This window comes from Rhinolophus sinicus, chromosome 1 (genome assembly GCF_057876585.1).
Source record: "Rhinolophus sinicus isolate RSI-liver-muscle chromosome 1, RSI-T2T, whole genome shotgun sequence".
Taxonomy (NCBI): Eukaryota; Metazoa; Chordata; class Mammalia; order Chiroptera; family Rhinolophidae; genus Rhinolophus; species Rhinolophus sinicus.
In genome coordinates, this window is record NC_142501.1 from 4,476,466 (window position 1) to 4,503,115 (window position 26,650).

Sequence of the window (26,650 nt, forward strand, 5' to 3'; positions counted from 1 at the left end):
CTGACTGGGCCCCCAACTGGAAACGTCACCCCACTGCAAGCAGGGCACACTGGGGGTGGGGGGGTGGTTCCTGAGCCTGTGCTCACTGTGGCCCTGTCACCCAGCCCATGAGGAGGGGCACTCAGCCAGGAGAACAGAGATAAGCGTGGAAGGCCTGCGGCCGTGGGCGTGACCACTCCACGGCCTTTCAAGGGCAGGGATCCCTGCTGCAGACGCGAAGGCATCCCTCCTAACCGTCCCCAGCGAGGTGACCCCAGCCCCTTTCCGTCTGCAGACACGTGCGTCCTCCCGAGTCCCCATCCCACCTGCAGGACAAGCCGTGTGGCTCTCGCTGACAGACTTCACCAGCCGGAGGTCACCGCTGGGAGCGGGAGGAGGCTCTGCCGCGGGCTCGTCCTGCCGCTGGTGCAGCTCCTGCTGCTGGCTGTGGTTACGCAGCACGCGGTGGGCCGTCTCCATGACCACGGCACTGTTGAGGCTCTGGGTCGCCATGGCCAGCAGCTCGTCGTCGTCCTCGCCCGCATCCCAGGCGTCGCTGGTGTTGCTCTCAAACTCCTGGAAGGTGCTGACTCTCTTGGCCTTCACCGGCGTGGTCGGCGCCTTGGGCGCGCCCTTGAGCAAGCTGCAAAGCAAGGGCAGTCTCTACCGGACCCCGCAGCCCCGAGGCCTCTCCCCACAACCGGGCAGAAGGGAGCCCCAGGTGAAAAGGTGCAAGGCTGCTGAGGATTTAGTGACAGGAAAGGCGGGGACGACTGCGGGGGACTCGCGGAGCGTCTGCCCTGGAAGAGCGCAGAAGCACAGCGCCACGCTCAGCCGTTTGGGCCTAGGTCCCGAGACACACTGGGGCGAAGGATGGTGCCCGGGGCCCGTGCAGTCTCCCACCCCCATGCCTGCCAACCTCCGAGGCAGCAGCTGGAGCGGGGTGCAGGCCCTGGGGGTACGGACGGGCATGTAGCATGTATTACTCGGGACCCCCCGGGGGACCCAGGACCACACACACACGCTGGGTAACTTCCTGCCGCTCGCCTCTGGTGGAGGAGCGGTCACAGGCAGCGGGCAGACTGCAGTGGAGAGCGAAGAAAGGAATCACCGCCCGACAGCCGGAGCCAGGCCCTGCCCGCCGGCTGAGGGGTGCCAGCTCGTGCTCTCCTGCACGGCACCCACTTCAGCTGTGGCTTCCACGGCTGCCTCCCCCCAGAGGGTGAGCTCAGCAAGGCCAGCAGTGTGTCATCCAAGCCATTGCTTGATGGGTTTGCTGAACAAAAGGCCACTTTCCTCCCCCTCAGGAATTCCAGGGAGCTGAGGGGTCACCACAGCCCCCCAAAGCGGCCTGCACAGCATTGCAGAGTTGAGGCTTCACTTACGTGCCATGCACCAGCGGATCAAAAGGAGGGTGCTGGGCACCGTACACATGCTGGATGCTATTTAAAAAGAAAGAGAAAACAGTGAGCTTCTTCTCAGCTTTCCCAAAGGCCCACCCCACCTCAGGAAGACCCGCCCCTGGCAACCCACATGCCTGAGGGAAGCAGCTCTCCAGCTGCTGCCACAGGCCGCCCTCCAGCCACCCCGGGGTCCTGAGGGCCCCTCCCGAAGGTATGAATGGGCCATACAAGCTCACCCCCCACGAACAAGCAGGGCATTCAGCCCTCCCTGCAAATGGGCCTCAGCACAGAAGCCCAGAAGCGCAGCCCTGACAGCGTCACACAGGCTTCGGGCAGCGACCGGTGACAGGGCTGCTGGGAGCTGGCAGCACTCAGAGCCAGCAGAGGTCCTGGCAGCCTCTGCTCTGGACCGCAAGTCACAGGCAGGACTAAACCTGACCCTGAAATGCCCGTCAGGAGACTCATCTAGCACCACTCTTATTAAATACTTATTTTATAATAAGACTTATTTAAAAAGTCTTATGCTCATCAGAGTCAATCTGGAAAACAGATGACAACAAAATAACCCGCGTGGCAGGTGATCACTTGGGTCAGCTCAGCACCCCCACCACATCCTCCCAGGGATTTCCAGCCGGGGCGGCCATGTGACAGCAGGCCAGTCGGCATAAACGCAGGCGCTCCCTTGCGGGACAGGAGACGGTGGAGCCAGCACACGCGGGCCCTCGGCTTTGCCCCTCTTCCTGCCCGGGTCACAGATGTGAGGCCCAGGGGTTCCTCAGCCATCTTGCCCCCGTGAGAAATAAATAGGAGGAATAAAGCCCCCCACGGTGGGTGGCAGGGGAGGAGGGACAAGAGTGCAGGTCTCTTTGGACTGTACCAGGGCCAGTCCGCCCAGGACCTCCTCCCTCAGACTTCCATTCGCATGAAATAAACACCCCTGTTTAAGGCACAGACGTGCTCACAGACGCAGTCCCCACGGAAGGACAGCCACTGGTCCGTTTTGATGCAGTACCTTGGGGGGCGGGGTAGGTACACTGACACGTTGGGCATGCAGATAAATGTTCTAATTCATTGAAACAGAATGAAATCCGACCTTTTGTACTCAGCAATATATCGTTGACTATTTCCCCATGTCACTATTCTTCAATTTACTTAAATGCATTTATTTACTTTATACATACTGTCTGATACATACAAAAATATACGCAGCACATGTAAATTTAAAATCATAGTAATGAAAGGTCACACAAGATTTCTGTACGCATTTCCCTGCAATTCCTAGCAAATCTATCCTTACTTCTGAACTTTTTAAGTATTTAAAAATTGCAATAATAAAAAGACACCAGTGAACTCATCACTGCCTGTGCCATCTCCCTGGACAGTGTCACCTCTCGCGTCACACTGTGCCACCATATCACCATACCTTATTTGACCAATGTTGACTGTGAGACATTTAACGTGCTTAAAACTGTTTGTGATGACAAAAACAGCAACAAACGTCTCTGGGGACAAATACCTGCCCACAACTATGAGAACGTCATGAGGATAAGTTCCCAGAAACGGAGTGCCGGGGACATAAAGGACGCGTTTATAGGGCTGTCGGCACATACGGCCACAGATGGAACGCTCCCATTCCCACAGCTACGTGGACAGACCATAAGTCGTCACTAACCTGACGGGAGAAAAGTGGTCTCGATGGCGGTGGTGCGTCGCCTCGGTTACCAGGAAGGCAGAACAATCCTTAAACACTTTTGTTTGTATGTGATACTGCTTTTGTAAACTGCCTGTTCAGACCTTTTGGCCATTTTTCTAAGGGGCTGTTTACCCTTTCCTTACTGACTCCCAAAAACCTTCTTGTAAATAGAGGGCCCCTTTGTCATTCAGGCGGTGTGGTCAGTAGAATAATGGCCCCTCAAAGATGTCACATCCTAATCCCCAGAACCTGTGACTGTCACCTCACCTGGCAAAGGGGGCTTTGTAGATGTGCTCAAGGACATAAACCTCGGGGGTGAACCTTGGATTATCAAGGTGGGCCCGATCTAATCAGAGGCCACAAGAGTGGAGAACTTTCCCGGCTGTGCTCAGCGCCACGCTGCACGTTTCTCTGGAGACAGAGAAACGGGGCCACAAGCCAAGGACCGTGGGCAGCCTCCAGAAGCTGGAAAGGTGAGGAAACCGAGGGGCAGAAAGCAGCTGACACAGCCAGCTTAGAGGCTCGCCACCCTCGCGGGGAGTCAGCTGCATGAAGCCTAACACTCTGCCTCACGATCTGTTTCCCTACCTGCCTCCTCAAGGGCAACCACCAACCCCAACTGGACATTTACAATTCGCAGGCAAGTGTTTGTATTTTCACAAAAGACTCCTGGATCTCTAGGCAACGTGATATTATTCTGCACATCTGCAAAGGTTGTCCTAGTATTATCATACATACACTTATACCGGGGTCCCAAAAACATGTACAAGTGGACACTTTGGTCAACGTTGCTCAAGCTATAGTTTGCCGTAATTCGAAGTGTCTGGACGCTGATGGTAACCACTCTGAACACCTCTTGTAATTGCACAAGTCAAACGTGACTTGTATTCATCTTTTGTTACCAGTATATATTGAGTATTATAATTTTAATACAGTTCTTTCCTTTCTTATAATGTAAACACATTCTTTTGGCACCCTCTGTATATACTTTTTTGCAACTTCACTCTCTTCCAAGATTTTTTTTTTTTTTCATTAAAGATTTTATTGGGGAAGGGAACAGTGTGTATTTCCAGGACTTTATTGGGGAACAGTGCACTTCTCCAGGGCCCATCAGCTCCAAGTCAAGTCATTGTCCTTCAATCTAGTTGAGGAGGGCGCAGCTCAGCTCCAAGTCCTGTCGCCGTTTTTAATCTATAGCTGCAGGGGGCGTAGCCCACCATCCCATGCAGGAGTCAAACCAGCAACCTTGTTAAGAGCTCGCACTCTAACCAACTGAGCCATCGGCCGCCCTTTGAGATTGTTTTTTACGTGCCAGTGTTAGTACACGCAGCTCCAGTTTTGTTATCCTGTGGGGTTTCATTTAATGTGTGAGGGGTGAGGGGTATTAAGCAGCAAACCAACTTTTCAAAAGAATGTTTACATGGAAACACAATGCAGGCAGAGGCAGAGCTGTTCTGGAGAAGTGAAGAAGCAGGAGAACTAGGAGCCGCAGGAGAAGCCCCCCACTCGCCTGCCCCCCTGCCACTCAAACAGAAACTGAGAAGATGAAACTCCGAGGAACCACAGCAGGAGGCCGGGGAAATCACTGAAAACCACTGGTCTGGTTACTTCTTTAAAATATAGGGCCTTAGAAAAACGGTAGAGAAAAATAAAGAAAAGAACCAAAGGTGGTCCTTTGAAAAGATGAACAGAGTTGACAAATGTTTCGCGGCACTAAGAGGAAACGCTAGGAGACTCGAAGTACTAACATCAGAAATGCAGCAGAGGACGCTGCTATCGACCTGACAGAAAGAAAAAGGATTATACAAGAGAATATCATGAAATTATACAGCAACAAATTAGGTTACTTAGATGAAAGGACAGATTCCCAGAAAAAGAAAAAAAAAACAAAACTGAAATTTACCAAAGGAGAAAAAGGAAATCTGAATAGACATATAACGTGAAGAGACTGGATTAGTCATCAAAACACTATTTACAGAAAGCCCGGGTCCAAATGTTTTCACTGGTCAATTCTACTGAATATATAAAGAAAAATACCAATTCTTCAGAAATTCTTCCAAAACCCAGAAGCAGAAGGAACATTTCCCCACTCATTCTGTGTGGCCAGTATCATCACCCTGATACCAAACCAAACAAAGACATCACAAGAAAACTACAGATCAGTACCTCTTACAGCTATACACGCAAAATCCCCAACAAAATACAAGCACGCCAAACCCAACAACATAAAACAAAAATTGTTCATCGTGATAAAGTGGGATTTATCCAAGGAATGCAAGGCTAGTGTAACAACCAAAATCAACTAATAACCATAGTAATAGGAAAAAAGGACAAAAACCACATGACCATCTCGGTAGTCACAGAAGAAAACACATTTGAAAAAAGTCAACACCCACCCCTTCATGATAAAAAGGCTCAGCAAACCAGGAATAGCAGGAAATGTCCTCATTCTCACAAAGAACATCCATAGAGCCCACAGCTAACAACATACTTAGCGGTGAAGGCTGAACGTTCCCCCTAAGACCAGGAATAAGAGAGACTGGCTCTCCCCACTTCCTTCAACACTGGCTGCTGGGTCTACCCAGGGCCATCAGGCAAGAAGAAGAACTAAGAGGCATCCAAGTTGGAAAGGAGGACGTAAAACTATCTAACAAGGTGACATGATCTTGTATATAGAAAATCTTAAGAAATCCACTAAAAAAAGGATCAGAACTTAAAAACAAAGTCAGCAAGGTTTCAAGATACAAGATGAATATGCAAAAATTAATTATATTTCTATATACTTTCAATGAAACCAAAAATGAAGTTCTTTTTAAAATTCTACTTATAATAGCATCAAAAAGAATGAAACATTTAGAAATAGATTTAACGAAAGGTGTGTCGAATGTATGCTCTGAAAACTAACACATATCGTTGAAACTACAGAAGACCTAAAGCACTGGAAAGACACCCACACTCATGTATCAGAAGATTTAATATTGCTAAGGCTGCAGAGCTCCCAAACGTCAACATAGATCCAATGCAATCTCTATCCAAATCCCAGCTAGTTTCTCTGCAGAAATTGACAAGCTGATCCAGAAATGTATATGGAAACGCAAGGGATCTAGAATAACCAAAAAAACCTTCAAAAAGGACAAAGTGGGAGAAACGGCATTTCCAGATTGCACAACTTCCCAAAAGATTCAGTAACCGTGTCAGCATGGTACTGGCGTAAGCGTAAACACAGACATCGCTGGAAGAGAACTGACGGTCCAGAGGGAAACCCGCACATTCGCAGCCGACTGGTTTCTCACAAGCGCACCAATGGGGACACAACTGTCCTTCACCAAATGTGCTGGGACAACGAGATATCCACATGCCAAAGCAGCAAGCAGCACATGGGCCTCTCAACCTACACAAGTCAACTCAAAATCAAAGGCCTAAATGTAAGAGCTAAACCTATAAAACTCTTAGCAGAAAACACAGGAGTAGATCTTGAAGGATTTAGACGAGGCAATGGTTTCTTAGAATGACACCAAAAGCACCAATAAGCAACAAACAGATAAACTGGACATTGTCAAAGTTTAAATCCTTGGTGCTTCAAAGGACATATCAAGAAAGTAGAAAGACAACCCACAGAATAGGTGAAATTTCTTGCAAATCACGTATCTGATAAGGGACTGCATCTAGAATATATAAAGAACTCTTACAACTCAATAATGAAAAGATTAACTAATTTAAAAATGAACAAAGAATTTGAATAGACATTTCTCCTAAGAAGATATGCAAATGGCCAAACAACACATGAAAAGATGTTCAACGTCTAGTCGTTAAGGAAATGAAACCAGTGAGATACCACTTCACACACGAGATGGCTAAAAGTAAAAAAGACAGATAATAGCAAGTGCTGGTGAGAATATCGGGAAAATGAAACTCTTACACAATGTGCTGGTGGGAATGAAAAATGGTGTAGCCGGTTCAGAAAACAGTCTGACAATTTCCCAGACAAGTAAATACAGAGTTACCGTATGACCCAGTAATTCCATTCCCAGTGTATACCTAAGAGAGATGAAAACACATGTCCACACACAAACCTGTACAGAAATGTTCACAGCAGCATTACTCACAATAGCCAAAAAGTAGACACAAGCCAAATGTCCATCACCAGACGGACGGATAAAGAAAACGTGGTCTATCCATACAATGGACTGTGATTCAGCTATGAAATGAAGGACTGAGACGTACGGAAGAGCCTTGAAAACACACTGCTGTGCAAGAGGCCAGCCACAAAAACACACCCATTGTGTGATTTCATTCACACAGCATGTCTAGAATGGACAAATCGATGGACAGAAAGCAGATTAGCGGTTGCCCTGGGGGCGGGGGTGGGAAGCTGGGGGGTGGGTGGTGACAGCTAAAGAGCACAGGGTTCTTTTCGAGGTGATAAACATGTTCTAAAATTGACCGTGACGGATGGGTACACAACTCTGAATACACGGAGACTGAAGTTTACACTTTAAATGAGTGAATGGTGTTGTATGTGAATTTAAATGGGTGGATTATAATACATGTGAATCTCAATAGATGTCATGTGTTTAAAGGTCATATAGCTCCCGCCAGCTCCTCTTGGGTTCTCTCCTGAAACCCAGCCATCGTGCTTTTGAGGAAGAGCAAGCAGCCCACGGAGAGCCCAAGCGTAAGCATGACAACTGCCAGCGCTAGCTTAGGTCCCAGCTGACAGCCTGCTCCGGCCTTCTTCCGACTTCAGTCCCAGCCTGGCACAGTGTTAAGCAAGAAACTGCTCTGGCTTTAGCCTCCTCACCCCAGAGATGGGAATAAGACTGTGAATGACACACGCTAACCATGTATGGCAGCCGTCTGAATCCTGCAAAGTGATCTACAAACAGCGTTTACCAGTAAGATGAACCTACCTGAACATTTGCATTCTTCCGTTATGTGCCAGCACATTACGCGGCTCGAGGCCAGCGGGCAGTCTGGCCGGCGCAGGCCACACGTGCGTGGCATTTTCACAGAAGCCTTGCAGCATTGCAGGCTGCGCGTCCCTTCCCTCCAGCACAGCAGCAATCTCATGAATTCTTCATGGGCACACCACTTGTGTTTATCGAGCACAAAATGCTCCAACAAAGTTCAAGCTCAGACTAAAAGGAACCTCATTTTATCTCATTAAAATTGCATTTTTATTTGGTCTTGCATAGCTAGAAAGAAAAACAGGCTCCAACTGAAGCCATTTAAAAATATATATATAAGTGGCAACTAACACACTACCTCATTTCAGATAATGAAACCTTTCTTTTAAAATTATACTAACCAATAAACTCTTCAATAAATTATCCTGCTTTAAAACAGCACAGTAATTCACTGTTTTAAAGAGAACCCCAGTGTTTCTTTATGAAAAGCAGATGCTCATGACATAATTCCACTTCTAAGCTGTGTACACTAAGTTTACACCCCTGCGCAATACACAGGCAAACATGTTCAGCAATGTTTGGTAACTTAAAAAAAAATTTTTTAAGAACAATCTAGAGGTTCATTATCAACTGAATATAATTAATAAACACCAGAATACATACATATAATAGAACAATAACCACAAAAACCATGAGTGAACTACAGCTACATGAACTAACATACGTAAATGTCATAACATGACATTGAAAAGTAAGTTGAATATACACAGTATGACATCATTTATGGGAAGTTCTCAAAAATGGAAAATGAGGGGCCGGCCCGGCGGCTCAGGCGGTTAGAGCTCCATGCTCCTAACTCTGAAGGCTGCCGGTTCAATTCCCACATGGGCCAGTGGGCTCTCGACCACAAGGTTGCCAGTTTGATTCCTCGAGCCCCACAAGGGATGGTGGCAGCGCCCCCTGCAACTCAGATTGAACACGGCACCTGGAGCTGAACTGAGCTGCCTCCCGGATGGCTCAGTTGGTTGGAGCGCGTCCTCTCAACCACAAGGTCGCCGGTTCAACTCCCGCAAGGGATGGTGGGCTGCTCCCCCTGCAACTAGTAACGGCAACTGGACCTGGAGCTGAGCTGCACCCTCCACAACTAAGACTGAAAGGACAACAACTTGAAGCTGAACAGAACCCTCCACAACTGAGATTGAAAGGACAACAACTTGACTTGGAAAAAAGGCCTGGAAGTGCACACTGTTCCCCAATAAAGTCCTGTTCCCTTCCCCAATAAAATCTTTTTAAAAAAATGGAAAATGACAGTATATATCATTTTTGGATGCATACGTGAAGGTCAAAAACCCTATTGCATGGGTGGCCATGGAAACACAAGTTCAGAATAGTGATTATCTGGGGGGGGGGGGGGTAAGGAGCTGGGTCCAGGAAAGGACCGACAGCCTCAACTGTGTATGTGTAACAGCTTATTTCTTACGCTGGATGGAGGGTACATGTCTGTTCTATGTTCGTTTATTAATCTGCCCAGTCATGTGCCACATAACGACATTTTGGTCAACAGCGGACCGCATACCTTGGGTCCCCTAGATTTTAATGGAGCTGAAAAACTGTCACCTAGTTAGGTCGCAGTGATGTAGCACAACGCATGACTCACGTGTGTGACGTTGGTGTCAACACCCCCCCTGCACTGCCGGTCGTTTAAAAGCATAGCTCATCAGTTATGTACGGGACATGACACTTGGTCATAAACGACTGTTACTGGTTTGTGTATTGACTACACTAGACTTTTACGGTTACTGTAGAGTGTACCCTTTCTCCTCATAAACAAGTTTGCTGTAACACAGTCGCCGTGTTATCCGGCAGCAGCCTCATCCACCTCATGTTTACGTGTCTCGTGAGGGCACCATTTCCTTTTGATCCCGTCTTGTGTTGTTTTGTGCAGCAACGAGCCGTACAGGCTGGTAGCCCTGGCAGTAGGCGTGCGGCAGGCAGGGCCACATAGGTGCGTGTAAGTGCGCTCTAGTTCTGTAAACAGACCGCTCTGGCGGTGTGAGGTGCGTGTTTGTGAACTCGACGCAGACACAGCCGCCAGAGAAGTGTCTCCTTCCCCCAGAAGGGTCAGCAGAGGGAATGCGCCACATTTCCGGGAACGCTAAGGCTCCACGCCCCACCCCCACGCTTTGCACATTGCACACAGAGCTCTTTCAGAAAGCTCAGCATCCTCAGCCATCAGGGAATCGCGAAGTAAAACCACAATGAGATATCGCTGCAAACCCAGTGGGATGGCAAAAATTAAAAAGATACTGTAAATGTAGACAAGAAGGCAGAGAAATTGAAACCTCATACACTGTTGATGGGAACGAAAAACTGTAGAGACGCTTTGGAAAACAGTGTGACAGGTCCTCAAAAGGTCCAACAGTTGCCACATGACCCTGCAATTCCACTAAGTATATGCCCAAGAGAAATGAAAACATACATCTACACAAAAAACTTGCACAGTATTATTTATAACAGTCAAAATGTGGGAACAGTCCAAAGGCCCATCAACTGATGAACGGATAAATCAGATGGAACCTTTGGACACAATGGAATATGACCAGGTCATAAAAAGGAACGGAGTGCTGACACACACTCCACCATGGGTGGACCTCGAAAATATCACGCTACGTGACACAAGCCAGTCACGAAGGACCAGATACTGTATGATCCCATGTACACAAAATGTCCAGAATAGGCAAATCTATACAAACAAAAAATCGGTTAGTGATCGCCCGGGGCTGGGGAGGAGGGAACACTGCTGATAAACACGGAGTTTCCCGCTGTGGTGACACAAATGTCCTCAAATTGACTGTGGTGGTGGTTACAACTCTGAATATACCAAAAACATTGAATCGTGCCCTTGAAATGGGTGAAACGTATGGTATGTAAATGGTATCTACAGAAAGATGTGAAAAGGAAGAATTCAGGAAGGGAGGAAGGGACGGAGAGAAAAGGACCAGAAGGTCCCCTCCCTGACCCAGGTATCCAAGAAGGGGAGTGTGCCCTGGGGGCTGGGCTCGATAAGCACCAAGGGCCTGGGTGACTAATGTCATTCAATAAACCAGTAAACAGGCCCGAGTCCACTCGGAACAACAAAAGTCAGCAATGCTACCGTCACAGAACAAGACATTTCAGTCCACTTCACGTGAAAATGACCGAAAATGACTGTATCACCCTGCCCCAAAATAAGACAATGAAACTTGAGGACTGATTTGTTACCATCAGGCAACAGTGGGGTTGTTGGCTGTGTCTTCTGGGTACGATTTGTATACATCCTGACGATCACACAACCCAGCAGCTGGGAAGACGCAAGAACACATGATTGAGAACTAATGAGTCATCAGGGTGCCCACCCTGGGACTGACAGAGGCTCACACCTAAGTGAGAGTGTTGGGTCCAAAGGGACAGCACAGGGTGGGCCAGGGAGGGGCAGGCGGAGAGGTGCCCCAGGATGGCACTCTGAAGGGACCCCAACTAGAAGGACCTCCCCCATGACGGCCCCTTCCACTAAAACGCCCACTGGCAAGGGGAAGGGGAACAACAAAGAATGGGGTTAAGCTAAGCGTTAATGCAAGAACAGGGTCGCCGCTAGGCAGTGGTCACTGACCAGGACAGGCTGAGACGTTCTCAGAAGGGAGAATGCACAAGTGAACGAGACAGGCCCCTGACATCAACGCCAGCTGTGCAGGGCTCTGTCCAAGCTGCCTCGACAACACAGGTCCAGGAAGTTGTAGAAAACCCATGATGGGAGACTGTCTGAGGGCCTGTGTGTGGACGGCCGAGCTCTGCGGCCTGGTCCCCACCTGGACAGCGCGCGCCACGACACAGGCACGCCGACGGTCACTGCCACCCTGTAATGCTGCTACTTCATTCAAGGCGCTCCACAAACACGGGCTGAGCAGCTGCTCCACGCCAGGCCCCACGCTGGTGCTGGGAAGACAGCAGGGAGCCAGAGAGGGCCTGCCTGCCGGGGCTGCTCCCGCAGGACTGGGTAAACCTCAGGACACAAGAAGCGCTGAAGCAGGAGAAAGGTGGGAACCGGAGGAAAGGAACGGCGGACGGCAGGAAACAAGGAGCCGTCAGAAGGCAGCGCTGCAGGGCCTCTGGGTGGTGACACGCCGGTGATTCGCTCCTGCTCGTCCTGGAGAATTTCCTTCTGGTGTGAACTCGGACCCCCTACACCAAGGTGCCAACTTTGAAACTAAACTCATTAGACAAGACCAACTTTCTTTTTTTAATTGACAGTTAAATAGCTGTGGGTGCAAAGAGTCAAAGAGTCAACGAGTGAAGACTGAGAAGAAATAAAAGGATGAAAAAGAAATCCAGCCGCAGTGTCCTACGCCTCATAAAACAACAGAAAGGCTCAGCGGCCACGCTTCCGAGGAAATGCCTCCCTGTATTTCAGCTCCACGCAGCACACAGGCAAACCGTGCGGTGAGCTTCCACTTTACAACAGCTCAGCAGCCCCTCTTCTCCCAGCACAGGCACCACTCACTGCCCCTTTCTTTGGGTTCAATGCTGGTTTTCCACACACGCACTGAATTAGCGACTGATTTACCATTAGGCTCCTTCTAGCCCTCAGCAAGGCTCCCCAGATTTATAAAACATGTGCAGAAGAAGTAAGTTTTCCAAGGAAATTGACTTTAGAGGGCTTCGGAGGAAAATGTATGAAACACATTATTACAGCAATAAACAAGTCCATCGTCCCTTCTGAGAGCAGAAGCTGAAACTCTCATCTGCCCCATGGAGTCCCCTGCAGAAACGCGTGGCCCTGCGGGCCCCACACCACTGCACCTGGCAGTAATGCTTCCCCTGACGGGCACGCTCTCAGCAAGCTGCTGTCCCCACGGGCCCTGAGCTCCCTGTATAAGGGCCTGGATTTTGTCTCCTGTCACACTCCCTGTGGCCCCCAGAACCCAGCGAAAACTCGGGCAATTACTGAGCCAAAAAGCATAGACATATAGATAAATAAGCATGTTTACAATAAATTCTTCACTTGAAAAAAGCCATGGGTACAGAGAACAGATTGGTGGGTGCCAGAAGTGTGGGGTGGGGGAGGGTGAAATTGGTGAGGGGGTCAAAAAGCACAAACTTCCAGTTATAAATATACGAGTCCTGAGGTGTGATGGGCAGCATGAGGACTACAGTTAATGACACCATATCACGTATTTGAAAGTTGCTTTGAGAGTAAATCTTAAAAGTTCTCATCACAAGATGTAACTGTGTGGTGACGACGTTAATGAGACTCACTGTGGTGATCATTTTACAATATATACAAAGATCGAATCAGTATGTCACGCACCTGAAACTAATAAATGTCGTACGTCAGTTACATCGCAATTTAAAAAGCAATGTGTGTTTATCACAGAAAACTGAGGAACTACGAATGAGGAAAAGGAACCCTTTTGAAATGAACATGCAGTACTTTGCCAGCCTGGCGACCGGACAGCACAAGCCCCATGTCCCTACGCCGCTCCCCTTGTGGCTTCTCCCAAGTCGCCTCTGGACTCACCCCACGGAGCCCTCCCTCTCGCTCCCTCCCCGCCCCCACCCGTTTCCTGCACCTCAGACCCTCCCCGAGCCCAGCCCTCCGTCCTGCCTTCTCCCCTCTCTGGGGAAACCATGCTCCCTCCTGACTACTGACCATCTCTGCGTAATGATTCTCAGACAGCCGCCTCCAGGCACCACTGCCAGCTCTGGGCCGCACACTCACCACGCACACCACCGGGTCCGTCCCAAAAGCCAGCTTTGCCCCAATGCCACACCTCACACCTAGTTCAGGGTCCCACCCTTGGGCAGCAATGGCACCACCGGTCACCCAGGAACAAAACAACGGGCTCGCCCTGCCTCACACTCCCTTACACCCTCTTCCAGGCCCTCCCTGGGCCCACCTGCTGTCCCCACCAGCCTGGGGCGGAGCTCCGATCCTCTTCCTCTTCCCCTGACCGTGTCACCCACTGCTTCTGTGACTTGATCTCCAAGACCCCAAAGCCACCCCTCCCTGACGCACACCACCCACACTCAGCCCAACGCCAAGCCCCCAGGACCAGGACACCTTTCACACATCTATGCCCCCCTCTCTGTCGCGCCCTAAGGGAGAGCTGCAGCTGCCTCCTCAGCGGCCTCTCCTGCTCCTTCCCAGCTGAAGTCTGCAAGGTCTGCCGGCTGCCCTTGGGGAACAACTGGAACCTTTCAGGTGCCTCACTCTCCCCTCCCCCTCACACCCACCCCCCACCGCAGCTGGCCTACCGCCCACCCCCCACCGCAGCTGGCCTACCGCCCACCCCCCACCACAGCTGGCCTACGGCCCACCCCCCACCGCAGCTGGCCTACCGCCCACCCCCCACCGCAGCTGGCCTACCGCCCACCCCCCACCGCAGCTGGCCTACCGCCCACTCGATCTGGCCATCCTTCTCCCCTTGGTCAGATCCCCGGGAGCAGGGCTCTTCTGTCTCTTCTCCACCTTTTCCTCATCTGTCCTTCCTTCAGGCCACACTCACTGCCCAGAAGACCCAGCCCCAGCCCGTCTACAGAAGACCTCCCCCCACACCCAAATAATGACAAAGGAACAGACCGGTCCTTCCAAGTCCAGTCTGATGTCACCCCGACCCTCCTTCGGAACCGCCCACCCTTGCCCACGCTGCCAAAGGACTCTCCTCGTCCCTCCTCTCACAGCGCCCCACAAGCCACGCGGTGGGGTTCCTGGCTGGTGTGTCTCCCCAAGAAAAGGCAGGCCTCTGCACTGCAGGGACCGTAGCCCGTTCACTTCTGCACACCTCAGCGCCTGGCATGCGGGCAGAAGGCACCCTAGTGCCCACTACAGTTACGGCGCTCTTCCTTCCCGCGCCAACACCTGAGTGGTTAGCCTTTTACACTGAGGGATGAAGCCCAAAGACGAAGCCGCTCTCTCAGACCAGCTACGACGAGCTCTGCCCTCCCAGGGGCCCCCGCGTCTCCCTGGCCTGACCTGTCCTGTCAGAGCTCCTCAAAATCACGATGCTTTGTGAGATCACAGTTGGCTGGAACACTAAATGCCACGATGGCTCTAGTGACTGGTTCTGGAACAGCAAATTAACCCAAGATAGAGATTGATTCTAAAGAGAAAATAAGATGGGTCCCGAGCCGACGTGTCTCTGTGAGCCGTTCCACGAAACGTCACTCATTGTCTAAACCCACAGCACAAGCAACCTGGAAACTGTCACAGCAGAGGCGGGCTTATTCTCCAAACACAAGAGGTAGCGTTATGTGCTCTCTCCCTCCCCCCCAACAAAACAAGTCCCAGTGCCCTGCCGGGAAGAGGGGAAATATTGTCACTAGCCTATAAATGCCATAAAGCTGTGGCTAATCATCCCCGCCCTTTCTTCCTCCCAGACCTGTCTGAATTCTGACAGGAGCATGGCCAGCCCCCGCCCCCATTTTCTCCCCCCCCCCCCCCAGCAGTGCAGTGCGGCCCCACCCGTGGCCTGGCCTCAGGCCTGCACATGTGCTCACGCGAAAACCAGAGGCAGGTGCACCGGGCACGCCCTACAGGACAGCGCCTGCCTCCAGGGTCCAGTGACGCTGAGGGACTGGTGCCCTTCCAAGGCCCTGTCCTCTGCCCCGTGTCTCCACACAGGCCGTGCGCACACCCGCTGAGGGCAGGAGCTCATCCGGAGGACAGGGATCGAACACCGTGTGTCTCCCGAGTGTAAGCGTCAGAACCCAGCCTCGTTTGCGAGTTCAGTAGAAATGCTTACGGAAAGCAAGCTCATTTAAAACCCTGCAGCAAGGTACCCGCGGGGACAGGTGGGCACAGCCGCTGTGTCGCATTTACGATTGTGTCAAGGAGGCCTCGCCCCCAGCAGCAGGGCCGCGTCCAAGTGTGCAGCCCGTGTGAGAAGGAAGATGGCAGACGATGGCCACGCTAGCCCGGGCAGTGCGCACGCCAGGGTGGGGACTGTTCCCTGACAGGGCCAGTGACCTCCAGACACTGGGGGGAGGGGTCCCAGGATGAGCAAGAACACGCAGGAAGGGGCCCGAGGGCTCAGGGGCCCAGAAAGGTGGGGGTAGTGTAGCCAGAAAGGACCGGCCTGAACGGACAACTGCGCTCCCAGCCAGACCACTCGTAGGAGCTGTGGCGGGGGTGGGGGCACCGGGCAAAGCCTCAGCCTCCCAGCGGCTGTCTGTGCGGGCCTGGCACGGCACGCGCTCCTGCGTGGCCCTGTCAGTAACAGCACCGCGTTCAGCCCTCACTCCCAGGGGCACTAAGGGCCTCCACGACCACTCGGCCGGCTCCACTCACGGCGGCTACATGCACCTTTTCACCTGGGCCCCGGGCGGGAATCTCCACGTAAATCCCCAGAAAAGAGGAACAGCATTTCAGAACGGGGGACAAAAAGACTGGGGATACTCAAAACGAAAGTTCCCAGTGGCATGAGCCCCGTTCCCTGGGGCCTCCTGACCCCCATTCCCTGGGGCCTCCTGACCCCCGGCCTCTCGCCTGCGAAGGGAACATCGGGGTGAACCTAGGAGCTGCTCATCCCGCCCCTAAGGAGCCCCCAGAGGTGCGGGAGTCAGGTGCACAGGAAGCACGTGCCCAGCCCCCTCCGGAGGAGCCGGGGGCAGGCCGCAGTCTGAGTCCAGGCCCCAGGGCCAGGCCCACTCGCCACCGCTGCAGCCCCAGCTCCGTGTCTGCACAATGGGGACCACCAGCACCCCAGGCTGGGAGGACCCACGGGGCTGCAGTGTGAAGAGCCCGGCACAGGGACGCACGCAGTAAACTCTCGCTAGGATGAGGGTCACTACAGGCCCATGTCACCTCCCTCTGAGCTTTGCCTGCCCTGCCCTGCCCTGTCCTGGGACAGTCATTCATAGCCACTGTCCCCAGGCTCCTCATGGAAAGACCCACCAGGCCGTCAGTCGTGTCTGGCTTCCAGGGCCTGGCACAGTGGCACAGGCCACGCCCGCCTGTGTGCAGGGACCCAACGGCCTGCATGGGCCAACCCTCAAGGGCACGTGGTTGACTGAGGAGCCACGGAGCTGAGAAGTGGCCAGAGGAGGACGAAGCCCACTGGAGTAGGCAAGGAGGGAACGGGGGTCACTCACGGACCCCTCTTTGTGCCACCGCCTTAGTCCTAGCAGCACACAGGCCAGGCCAGACGAGGGCAGTTCGGGGACGGGAAGGGCAGAGAAGTGGGCCCTGCGTGCATGCTCTGCTCACTGCCATCCATGACCGTGATCTTGCCTTCACTACACTTGGGGAAGTGGATACTTCCTCCTGCTCTTATTTTTAAAAATTCAAAACGAAAAAAATCTGTAGTCATCAGGAATTTATTTTTCAAAAATCATTTATCATTTTTGTCCTCACAATTCACCCAAAAGAGTCTGGATTTGCTATATTAGACAAATATGTAGGAGGTGGGCACAATCCACATAAAATTTATTTTTCAAAGTGTTTCCAGACAAAATAAAAGGCACTGAAAAACATAAAAATGTGACCACTGAAAAACAAGCCAGCACAAAGAACCGTGAATACAGCAAAATCCCACCCACTGGTGATTCGAGCCCCAGCACAGCCATCTCCACTCACAGACGGCGACCAGAGAAACCCAGCCCCCCCAAACACGCCGGCACCGGCAGGGCACAGACTCCCGGGCTCCACGCAACACAGAAACAGAGAAACAAAGAGGCACTCAGTCCAAACAGCCACTTCAAAAACACAAGCAAGGAAACAAACAGGTGTACAGAAACGCGCAGGTTTCGGCAGAATTCCGTTTCTCGCGGTTGTAGGAGCGAGGTCCCCGCTGGCTGTAAGCAGGAGGCTGTTCCCAGCTGCCAGAGGCCACCGGATCCCCTGGCTCATGGCCCCTTCGTCCATCTTCAAAACCAGCAAGCGCAGGTGAGATGGAGCCCTCCCAGGACGACTCTGACCGCTTCTGAGAGCTCACGTGACTCCACTGGCTCCAGCACACAACTCAGGACAATCTGCCATCTCAAGGTCAGCAGACTAGCAACCTTATTCCTCTTTGCCATGTAACGTGACATTTCCCAGGTTCCAGGTATGAGGGCGGCTGTTATTCCGCCCACCACACCCCACCCCTTAGGCGGAACCCTGGCGATCCCCTCACGCCCCAACATGCAGCCCATCAGTGAATCCTGCAAGTTCCACCTCAATAGGCCCTGACCCTGTCCGCTCCTCTCCACCCCCACAGCCACTGCCCTCCCTCCCGAGGCCCACTTCCTCTCTCCCCCTCTTCCAGGATGAAGGGGGTCATAGTGCCACCCTGCCGTGCCTTCTCATGGCTCTTAGGACACAGACCCAAATCTCCTCCACAGCCCTCAAAGCCCTGCTCGCCTCCCACCCTCATCTCACACGCCCCCCTCATGACAGCCCCCAACAGCCACTGGCCTCCCAGCAGGGTGAGTCCCGCCAGGAGAGTGGACACTGTTTACACATCTGTGTGTTTACCGTCTCCTCACCCCGTGGCCTCTGAGGCCACAGCTCAGCTCGGCCCTGGGCACCAGGAAGGTGCTCCTTGGTGGCGTCTGAATGAATAAATTACGCCCCCAACAACTCCTCTCCTTCCGCTGATGAGTGCCGGTGGCCTGCTGAGGGGACTGTCTCATGTGCTCAGAGACTCCTCGTGGCTCTGACAGCTGGAAGCTGGAAGCGGTCACAACCACGACGCCGTGGGCTATACCTTCTGCTCCAGCTCCACCCCAGGCACCCACAGCCTTGCCCCATTCCACGTGGGCCCTTGTCGCCGCCATCCCACTTACAAATGTCATTCCTCACTGCGCCAGCTGCCAGCACCCCCTTCCGTCACCGGAGCACACTGCCAGGCAGCACTAAAATAGCAAGCACGGGACCCACCGAGAGGCGGCCTGTTCTCACACCCAGTGTGTAGGATTTTGTCTTGGCATTTAAAGTGAAGCGTGAGAAGAAGGCCAACTGCATTGCATAAGCCACAGCCCCTGGGGAGCCACCAGTCAATGGCCCAAGAAAGAACAGGCCCCAGGGAGTCGGACACTGACCCTTTTCTGATGCTTGTCAGGCCCCCATCCTATCACCCTCTCCTGAGCGTTACCACAGCCCCTAACTGGCCTCCCTGCCTCTGCCCCCCAGCCCCCACCTGCCTTCCACACAGCAGCCCAGGGAGTCCTGCCACACCCAAGGCAGGTCACGCCACTGTCTGCCAAGAAGCCTCCCAGGCGCCCCCTTCACTCAGAAGGAAAGACTGAAAGTCCATGTCCTCACTGTGACCACGAGGCCCACCCGCGGGGCCCCCACACGCTCTCCCCCTCCCTCGGCTGTCATGGCTCCTTTGCTCTTCTCCTCAATCACGCCAGCGCCGCTCCCGAACCAGGGCCTCTGCACTGGCTACTCCGCTGCCCGGACCACTCTCCCCCGTCACTCAGGGCACCTGTTCCCTCACCTCCCGTAAACCCTGCTCAAATGTCACCTCCTCCATGCGGGGTCCCTGACCACTGTATCAGCATGAAACCCTCCCCACTGCACCTGCCTCCAAAGGACCTAGCCCACTTCCCTGCTTGGTCCTGAGAGCAGTTTTCACCTGCTAACAGTTCACGCTCCGCTTCACTCAGGTACTCTCCGCCTCTCCCGCCCCACTGCGAGCCCTGTGACAGCAGATTCGCGTCTGTTTCGTCCACTGATGTAGCTCCAGCACCTGCAACTGTTACTGCACACAGCATGGGTTAAATAAATCCTTGTTGAATGAATTATCAAACTCTCCACATGTCCAAGAGGTCTCCTCTCATTCTCATCAGAAAGAACCAGGGGGCCGGCCCGGTGGCTCAGGCGGTTAGAGCTCCGTGCTCCTAACTCCGAAGGCTGCCGGTTCGATTCCCACATGGGCCAGTGGGCTCTCAACCACAAGGTTGCCTGTTCAATTCCTCGAGTCCCGCAAGGGATGGTGGGCTCTGCCCCCTGCAACTAAGATTGAACACGGCACCTTGAGCTGAGCTGCCTCCCGGATGGCTCAGTTGGTTGGAGCGCGGGCTCTCAACCACAAGGTTGCCTGTTCAATTCCTCGACTCCCGCAAGGGATGGTGGGCAGCGCCCCCTGCAACTAAAATTGAACACGGCACCTTGAGCTGAGCTGCCGCTGAGCTCCCGGATGGCTCAGTTGGTTGGAGCCTGTCCTCTCAACCACATGGTTGCCGGTTCGACTCCCGCAAGGGATGGTGGGCAGCGCCCCCTGCAACTAGCAACGGCAACTGGACCTGGAGCTGAGCTGCGCCCTCCACAACTAAGACTGAAAGAACAACAACTTGAAGCTGAACAGAACCCCCCACAACTAAGATTGAAAGGACAACAATTTGACCATTGTTCCCCAATAAAGTCCTGTTCCCCTTCCCCAATAAAAAAAAAAAAAAAAAAGAAAGAACCAGATGAGGCCAAACACACATCGTCCTGCAGGTCGGAGCCACTTCAGTCTAATGCAACGCCCTCCAGTTACACAGGTAGAAACTGATGGCACCAGGAGCGACACGACCTGGCAAAGGTCAGAGAGGTGAACAGAAAACGAAGGCTAAAACCCAGACCCCGGACTCCTCATCAGAGGTCTTTCCACCATACCACACATCCCGCCTTGTCCATTAAAGAAATGTCTAAGAAAGCACCAGGCAAACACACCACCTAAGAGCCAGGACGTGCAGAGGACAGAGGTCTACAAGCGAGACCGCCTCTCGTGCAGTGTGAGACCTTGGCCAAAGGACTTATTCCGTCCAGGTTAATCTAAAAGATAGTTTCTTTCTATCAAGCACCACTTATCAGCACTAACAATGCAAAGATGAGGAAGGCACACACCCTGAACTTGGCAGAACTCACCGTCTAGTGAGGAAACAAACAGAAAGCAACACACTCAGTCTGGTGCAAAAACAGGCATGTTAGTCCAGACTGCATGAAAACAGGCAAGGCTTTGTGCGCTGGAGGTGAACTTTAAAAATAATTAGTAACAATAAGCAGGCATCGGGGAGGCAAGGAGGGAGAGACCCTTCTGGTCGGGATCAGACAGATGCCCACCCAGGACCCTGCAAGTCCGTCAGCACCGCTCAGGGCCAAGTTCAAGCACAGAGGGTGGGAGATGCGGCTGAAGAGCTACACCGGGGTCAGGCCTCAGGCATCACGCAAGGACACCTCCGCTTCTCAGCACGGCGTGTCGGGGCCTTTAAACCACGCCTGCCTCAGTGAGTGTCACGTGGAAGACAGGGCGCGTGTTTCATAAACTCTAAAACCCTGCGGAGACCGGACACTTGTATATACAGCACCAAGAATAGCAGCTGGCAAGCTGTAAGTGTCCAGTGACCATCAGCCACGAGTGTCACAAGGAAGTATCGTGAGAGAATTATTATTACATTAAGGAATCACTGATTATTCAAGGCTGCCTACATAAAAAATCCCTTAACAGTTACGTACTTTGTGCTGCGTGCATTCCTCCTCCTCTGAGTTCCCCTGGGTGGAGGTCCACACCCCAAAAAAAGAGTTGAACAATCATGGAAAGCACTGGAAGCGCTGGAAAAGCCCAAGTCTGGTCAGGATCCCTGACAGCACTGTGATCGTGCAGGTTAAGACGAGTGCATGGCGAGTGGTCACCATGGTCCACTGGAAGGACACAGGACAGACCTTTGCAGCTCGTCCTGTCCTGAAACAGCAGCACGGGCAGAGGCAGGGCCAAAGGAACCAGGGGGCCCCCACACGGCGGCTGCACAGGCCTTTCTGGTGGGGCCGCCGTCTCCTCTGCGCCCTGCTCTCTGCAGCGACAGCCTCTAACAGTCCTCCACTGACTGCGACTCTGCCACTGTAACACAGGAGCTGTCTCAGAAAACACCAGACACAGCACTGGATCAAAATCAAAGGAAAAAGAGAGTCTCCCAGAAGACAGTGGAGGCCTGTCTCAGTTTCCTGTGCTTGTCACAACCCTCTCACCATCCTGGAGACTAGAAGTTCAAGATCAAGCCATCGGCAAGGCCGTGCTCTCTCCGAAGTCTCTAGGAGACCATCCTTCCTTGCCTCTTTGGGCTTCTACTGGTTCCCAGGATTCCTTGGCCTACAGATGCATCGCCCCCTCTGCCTCCCTCTTCACACGCCACCCTCCCTATGTCTGTCTCTCTGCGCCCACATTTCCCTGCTCGTCTAAGGATACCAGTCAGTGGACGAGGGCTCACTCTAATCCTGTGTGACCTCATTTTAACTGGATTACATTTGCAAACACCCTATTACCAAATGAGGTTATAGTCACAGATTCCAGACAGACATGAATTTTGGGGGGACACTACTGAACCCAAACCAAGGACAAATTACCAAAAGGCATGGTCATCAATCCAAAGGTCTAGTCACCATTATAACTCCATACAGGAGCTCAAATATTCTTTTATCTCAGTTGGTTACTAAGAAGTAGAGTTTGTTTAGACTGAGGAGGAACCAAACCCAAGACCCGAAACCAAGGCACAGAAGTTCTACCGCCACGCGCCGCCTTCTCTCTGGAGTCTGTGACGGAGCGTTTGTCCCAGGCACCGCTGGGCCCTACGGTCTCCGCTATTCCAGATTTTCACATCATCTTGGACGCTGGTTTTGGAGACAGTTTTTGTTCTTCAATGAAGCACAATCCTATAGAGTAAAATAGGGTCTCTGGCCACTGTGGGTGACACCCCTGCCCCAAGGTCACTGTGCCTGGGCAGTAACTGCCTCCTGCTAACTCCCAGATCTCTCGCTTCTGACTGGACACAGCGAACTCCCAAGTTCACGATTCCACCACCCAAACAACAGCGTTTATCATGCAACACCTACAGGTTTTGCTTGTGACTGACTCTACAGCGAGTTATTTTAACACCACAATCCTCCCTTTTCAGCATCTCAGACTTTGGATTCCAACGGCACAAATTGTGTTTGGAAATCCTGAAGTTCATCTCGAATCTGTTTTCACCAGCAGCCGACGTTTCCCGAGGTTTTTTCCACGTAGGCGTCTCCACAGTCCCCGGGGCCCTGGCCGGAGCGCAGGGACACGCCAAGCAGATCAGGACTTTGGAGCCGCGCGGCTCCCAGGGAGCAGCCAGGTCACCGCTGCCACTTACGTGTCCCTTTTGGTTTTCAGCCTTTCATTTGTTTCCTGCGGCTGAGTCAAGCCAGGAGCTGGTGTCGAGGCCCCAAGTGGGCACCTGGAAAGGCCCTGGGCGCCTCCAACCCCCTTCCGTGTCCCGCAGCCCACAGGACACGCGAGGCCAAGCAAGTGGGTCAAAACCGCCACGCCCCGTGCGGACACCGAGCTCCCCGGAGGCACAGCCGCCTCGGCCGGTTCCGGACTCCGCCAACCTCCGCTCCGCGACCCGCCAGCCCCTCGCAGCTGCCCCAGGGCGCCGAGGAAGCCACGGCAGCGCCGGTCCCGGGACCCCGCGCCGGCAGCTTCTCCGCCGCCTCCCCACCGCGCTCCCGCGTGAGGCCGCGGGCGTCTCCCGGACCTCACGCCCCCACCCCGGATCCCGTAACACCCCCGGGCAGTCTCCTCAGAGCCCAGGTTACCCCCCCCAGGTCGGGACTCGACCCACCGCCCACCCAGCCGACGCGCCCACCTGACCTCTGACCCCTGACCCCGACCCCAAGCTCCCCGTCACACCCACCTGCCCGGGACCTTGCTGTTGCTGCGCTTCCAGAACTGCTTCCTGGCCCCGTCGCTGGCCATGGCCCCTCCTCATCCCTCAGCCCTGCGGCCCCGACACCCCGAGTGCTGCTGGCCTGCCCCGGCGGCCCTTCTCTGTACCCCGGGCGGCCCCTCAGCTGTCCCGGGACTCCCGAGCTTGGAGCCGAGAGGCTCTTCCGCCTCCCACCGGAAGTTGTGTCTCCGCGCACTCGGAAGTCCCGCCTCCGTCCCAGGCGCGCATGACGCGTGAGCGGGGCGCCCCATGACGTCAAAGGGCGGCGCCGGGACGCGTCGCGGGGGAAGGCGGCGCCTGGGTCAGGTGGTCCGCGCTCCGGCCCGGGTCTGGCTCCGGGTCCGCTTAAGGGGAAGCCGCAGGTCAATAAGGAAGTCACAGGGGGTTCGATTATATTTCAGGCTTTATTTCTTAACGTAGTGGGTGTAATCAGGCTGCGTTATATTCCTCATGATGCTTTGCACTTAACTGGAAGGTTTCATACCACAGGATACGATTACGGGGCTCTCTGTGCCGCGCACTGAGCTGCTTCACGCTCTTTTCGGAAAAGACCGATAAAAGTGACGCACGGACAGCATTCACGGGGAGGCTTGGAGGGGTCGCGACAACGGACAAGACGTTTGCGCGTCGTGTCGGGCTGAGTCGCCGTGACCAGGCAGAAGTGCAAGGATTCGGCCCAGGTGGAGAGGACGTCATTGCAGAAGAAAGACGAGGACCCCGAGTGCTGGTGACGCGTCAGCGCTCAGCGTGGCGCCGTGTGTGTCCGGGACGCGCGGGAGGCGTGTCGCGCGCAGGCGGCTCCCTGGGGACGCGAGGCTGCTGTGCGATGGGCTGCGGTGCGGCCTCCGCAAACCCCAGGCACGGCCTCGAGGTGTCGGGATGGACGAGCGGGCGGAGCCGCAGTCCGGCTGCCCCGGGCGGTGGCCGGTTGTGGGCGGCCCCCGGGAGGGGAGGGGACGGCCCTTCCGCTGAGAGCGGCTCCGAGGAGGACTCGTCTCTGAGCCGTCAGCCACCAGCCTTCCAGCAACTGCGGAAACGAGGCCTTGGTCCTCACGGGGGAACCGGGCAGCGTCCACCACGGTCCACCCTCTGCACCGCGCAGACCCGCTGGCTGCCCCGTCCGGTCCTTCCCGGGAAGGACGCCTCCAGGGTTCTCGTGGTCCCTTTCCTGGGGACTTAAAGAGGAATGCTGGCAGGATTCTGGAGCCGTCGCAGTCCCTCATCCTGTCCCTGTGCCGTTCCCACTGCGGCACCTCTGCTGTTCTAAGGGACTCACCTGCTGGAGTGACTCAGACTCACCTCGAGGCTGCCGAGCCCCTGGTCACCATGCCCTTCTCAGGCCCCGCCTGCTGTGTGTCCACATACCATCCAGTTGGGCAGAGAGGCCCCAGGGATGCATGTAGGTGCCAAACGTGTTCTTCTCTGCCCCCGCTAAGCAGTAGCATCCTTACCTCCTCTGAGGTCAGGAGGGGACCCCATTCCTTGCCTGCCAGTCTCTTGGCACAAGGAGCTGTAACAACACTGAATAAGACTCTTCCTGCATCTTTTCTGAAAGCGTTTCCACTCCGGGATTCAGGACGTCTAAAGGAGGCCAGAAGTGTGAGGACAGGAAACACCCCTGAGAGTGACAAGTGGGACCACTGCTTCCACCCCTTGGTTCCCACACCCATGTCTTCCCGAGAGGAGACACAGCACCATGCGGGGTGTACACCACGTCCTCGCAGGCTATAACCTACCTGAAAGGCAGTTTCACTGCTCTGTCAGGCCCGCAGCTTCGGATGCTGTGGCATCTGTTACAGAGCCAGCGGGTCCAAAGGCCATAGCTTACACCACCACTTCCTTTGCTGTACAGGGCTCTCTTGGGCCACTGCAAGGCTGTGCAGGTCTCCTGTGGATAGACCCAGACACACAATACATGTCAGTAAAGCACTAACTCCTAACACTTCCACGCACATCCCACAAGACTAGACTACATGCAAGGGATGCTGGCAAGTGTCGGCTTTAACTGGGCGTCCATGTTCCTCCTAAAACTCAGAAGTTCTATTATTGAAGGATGGACAGCAGTCTCTCCCACACTTACAAAATGTGCTATAGGTGTAGGGAGATGCTTGCTGCACAGGAACTTTGTGTCTGAGCCTGTCTGCCCCCGCTCCCTTCTCTCCCCACTCCTCACACTTTCTGACCAAACCAAACAGGAGTGGAAAAGGCCTCCAGCTGCCTCTGTGTAGAGGAAACAGCAGACAGGAACAAAACCGAGCACAATCATAGAAGGAACAGGGAGATGCATGCTGGGCAGGCACCCTACGCACTGCAGGTCACCCCTTCAGTTGCCTTGAGTCCTTATGCACCCTCCCCTATCGCCCCCTTCCTGTCCCTCCCCCCTTCACCTTCACAGCTGGCTATCACTGCATGTAAAGTCCCACCCCCACAGGGAGCCAGCTGTGGCCTCCTGACTGAGGCCCCCACACCTGCGTGAGGCGATGCTCTCTCTACTGGGATCAGATGCAGCCTCTCATGGTCAGAGATACAGGAGAGCTAGCATGGAATAAACAAAGACAGTCATATCCTAAAACTTCAGGTTTTGAAATCACTCCTTTGCTCCAGGACATAATGTAACAAGGCCTTGAGGTAAATCATAAAATTCATTTTGGCCTGACAAATGGAACAGATCTGATAGATAAAAAGTGGGTTCCTTTGCTAATTCCTTTACGATGGGCAAGCAGAACAAAACTGGTAGACGAATTTCATTAGAAGGAGCCAGTTCCCTTCTTCAAACAAGTTTCCTTCTTCAAACAGCTCCCCTTCCCCAAGGAGGCAGGGGAAGGTAAAAAAGTAAGAGCTTTTGCCTCAGTCAGGGGGCACCCCCCATTCAGGACCCCGTCCCGCTCGGGAGCTGCAGCCTCTTCTCCTGCCTCTAAGTATCCTCGTTTTAAAACTTTTTGCCTCTCCCTGGTCCGTGTTTCCATTCTTCGGCTTCA

The 26,650-nt window shown here is 53.6% G+C and overlaps 1 protein-coding gene across 1 annotated transcript in view; it reads right to left on the reverse strand.

Moving 5' to 3' along the window:
- The window catches only part of TBC1D22A (TBC1 domain family member 22A), a 273,044-nt gene extending 249,185 nt beyond the window's left edge, over nucleotides 1–23,859 (reverse strand). Inside the window, exons 1-3 of the mRNA XM_074326597.2 lie at nucleotides 23,640–23,859; nucleotides 1,365–1,421; nucleotides 306–622 (exon numbers count right to left, since the gene is read on the reverse strand). Coding sequence (XP_074182698.1) covers nucleotides 306–622; nucleotides 1,365–1,421; nucleotides 23,640–23,701 — 436 coding nt within the window. The 5' untranslated portion in view covers nucleotides 23,702–23,859. The remainder of the gene's footprint in view (nucleotides 1–305; nucleotides 623–1,364; nucleotides 1,422–23,639) is intronic.
- Between the last annotated feature and the right edge of the window lie 2,791 nt (nucleotides 23,860–26,650).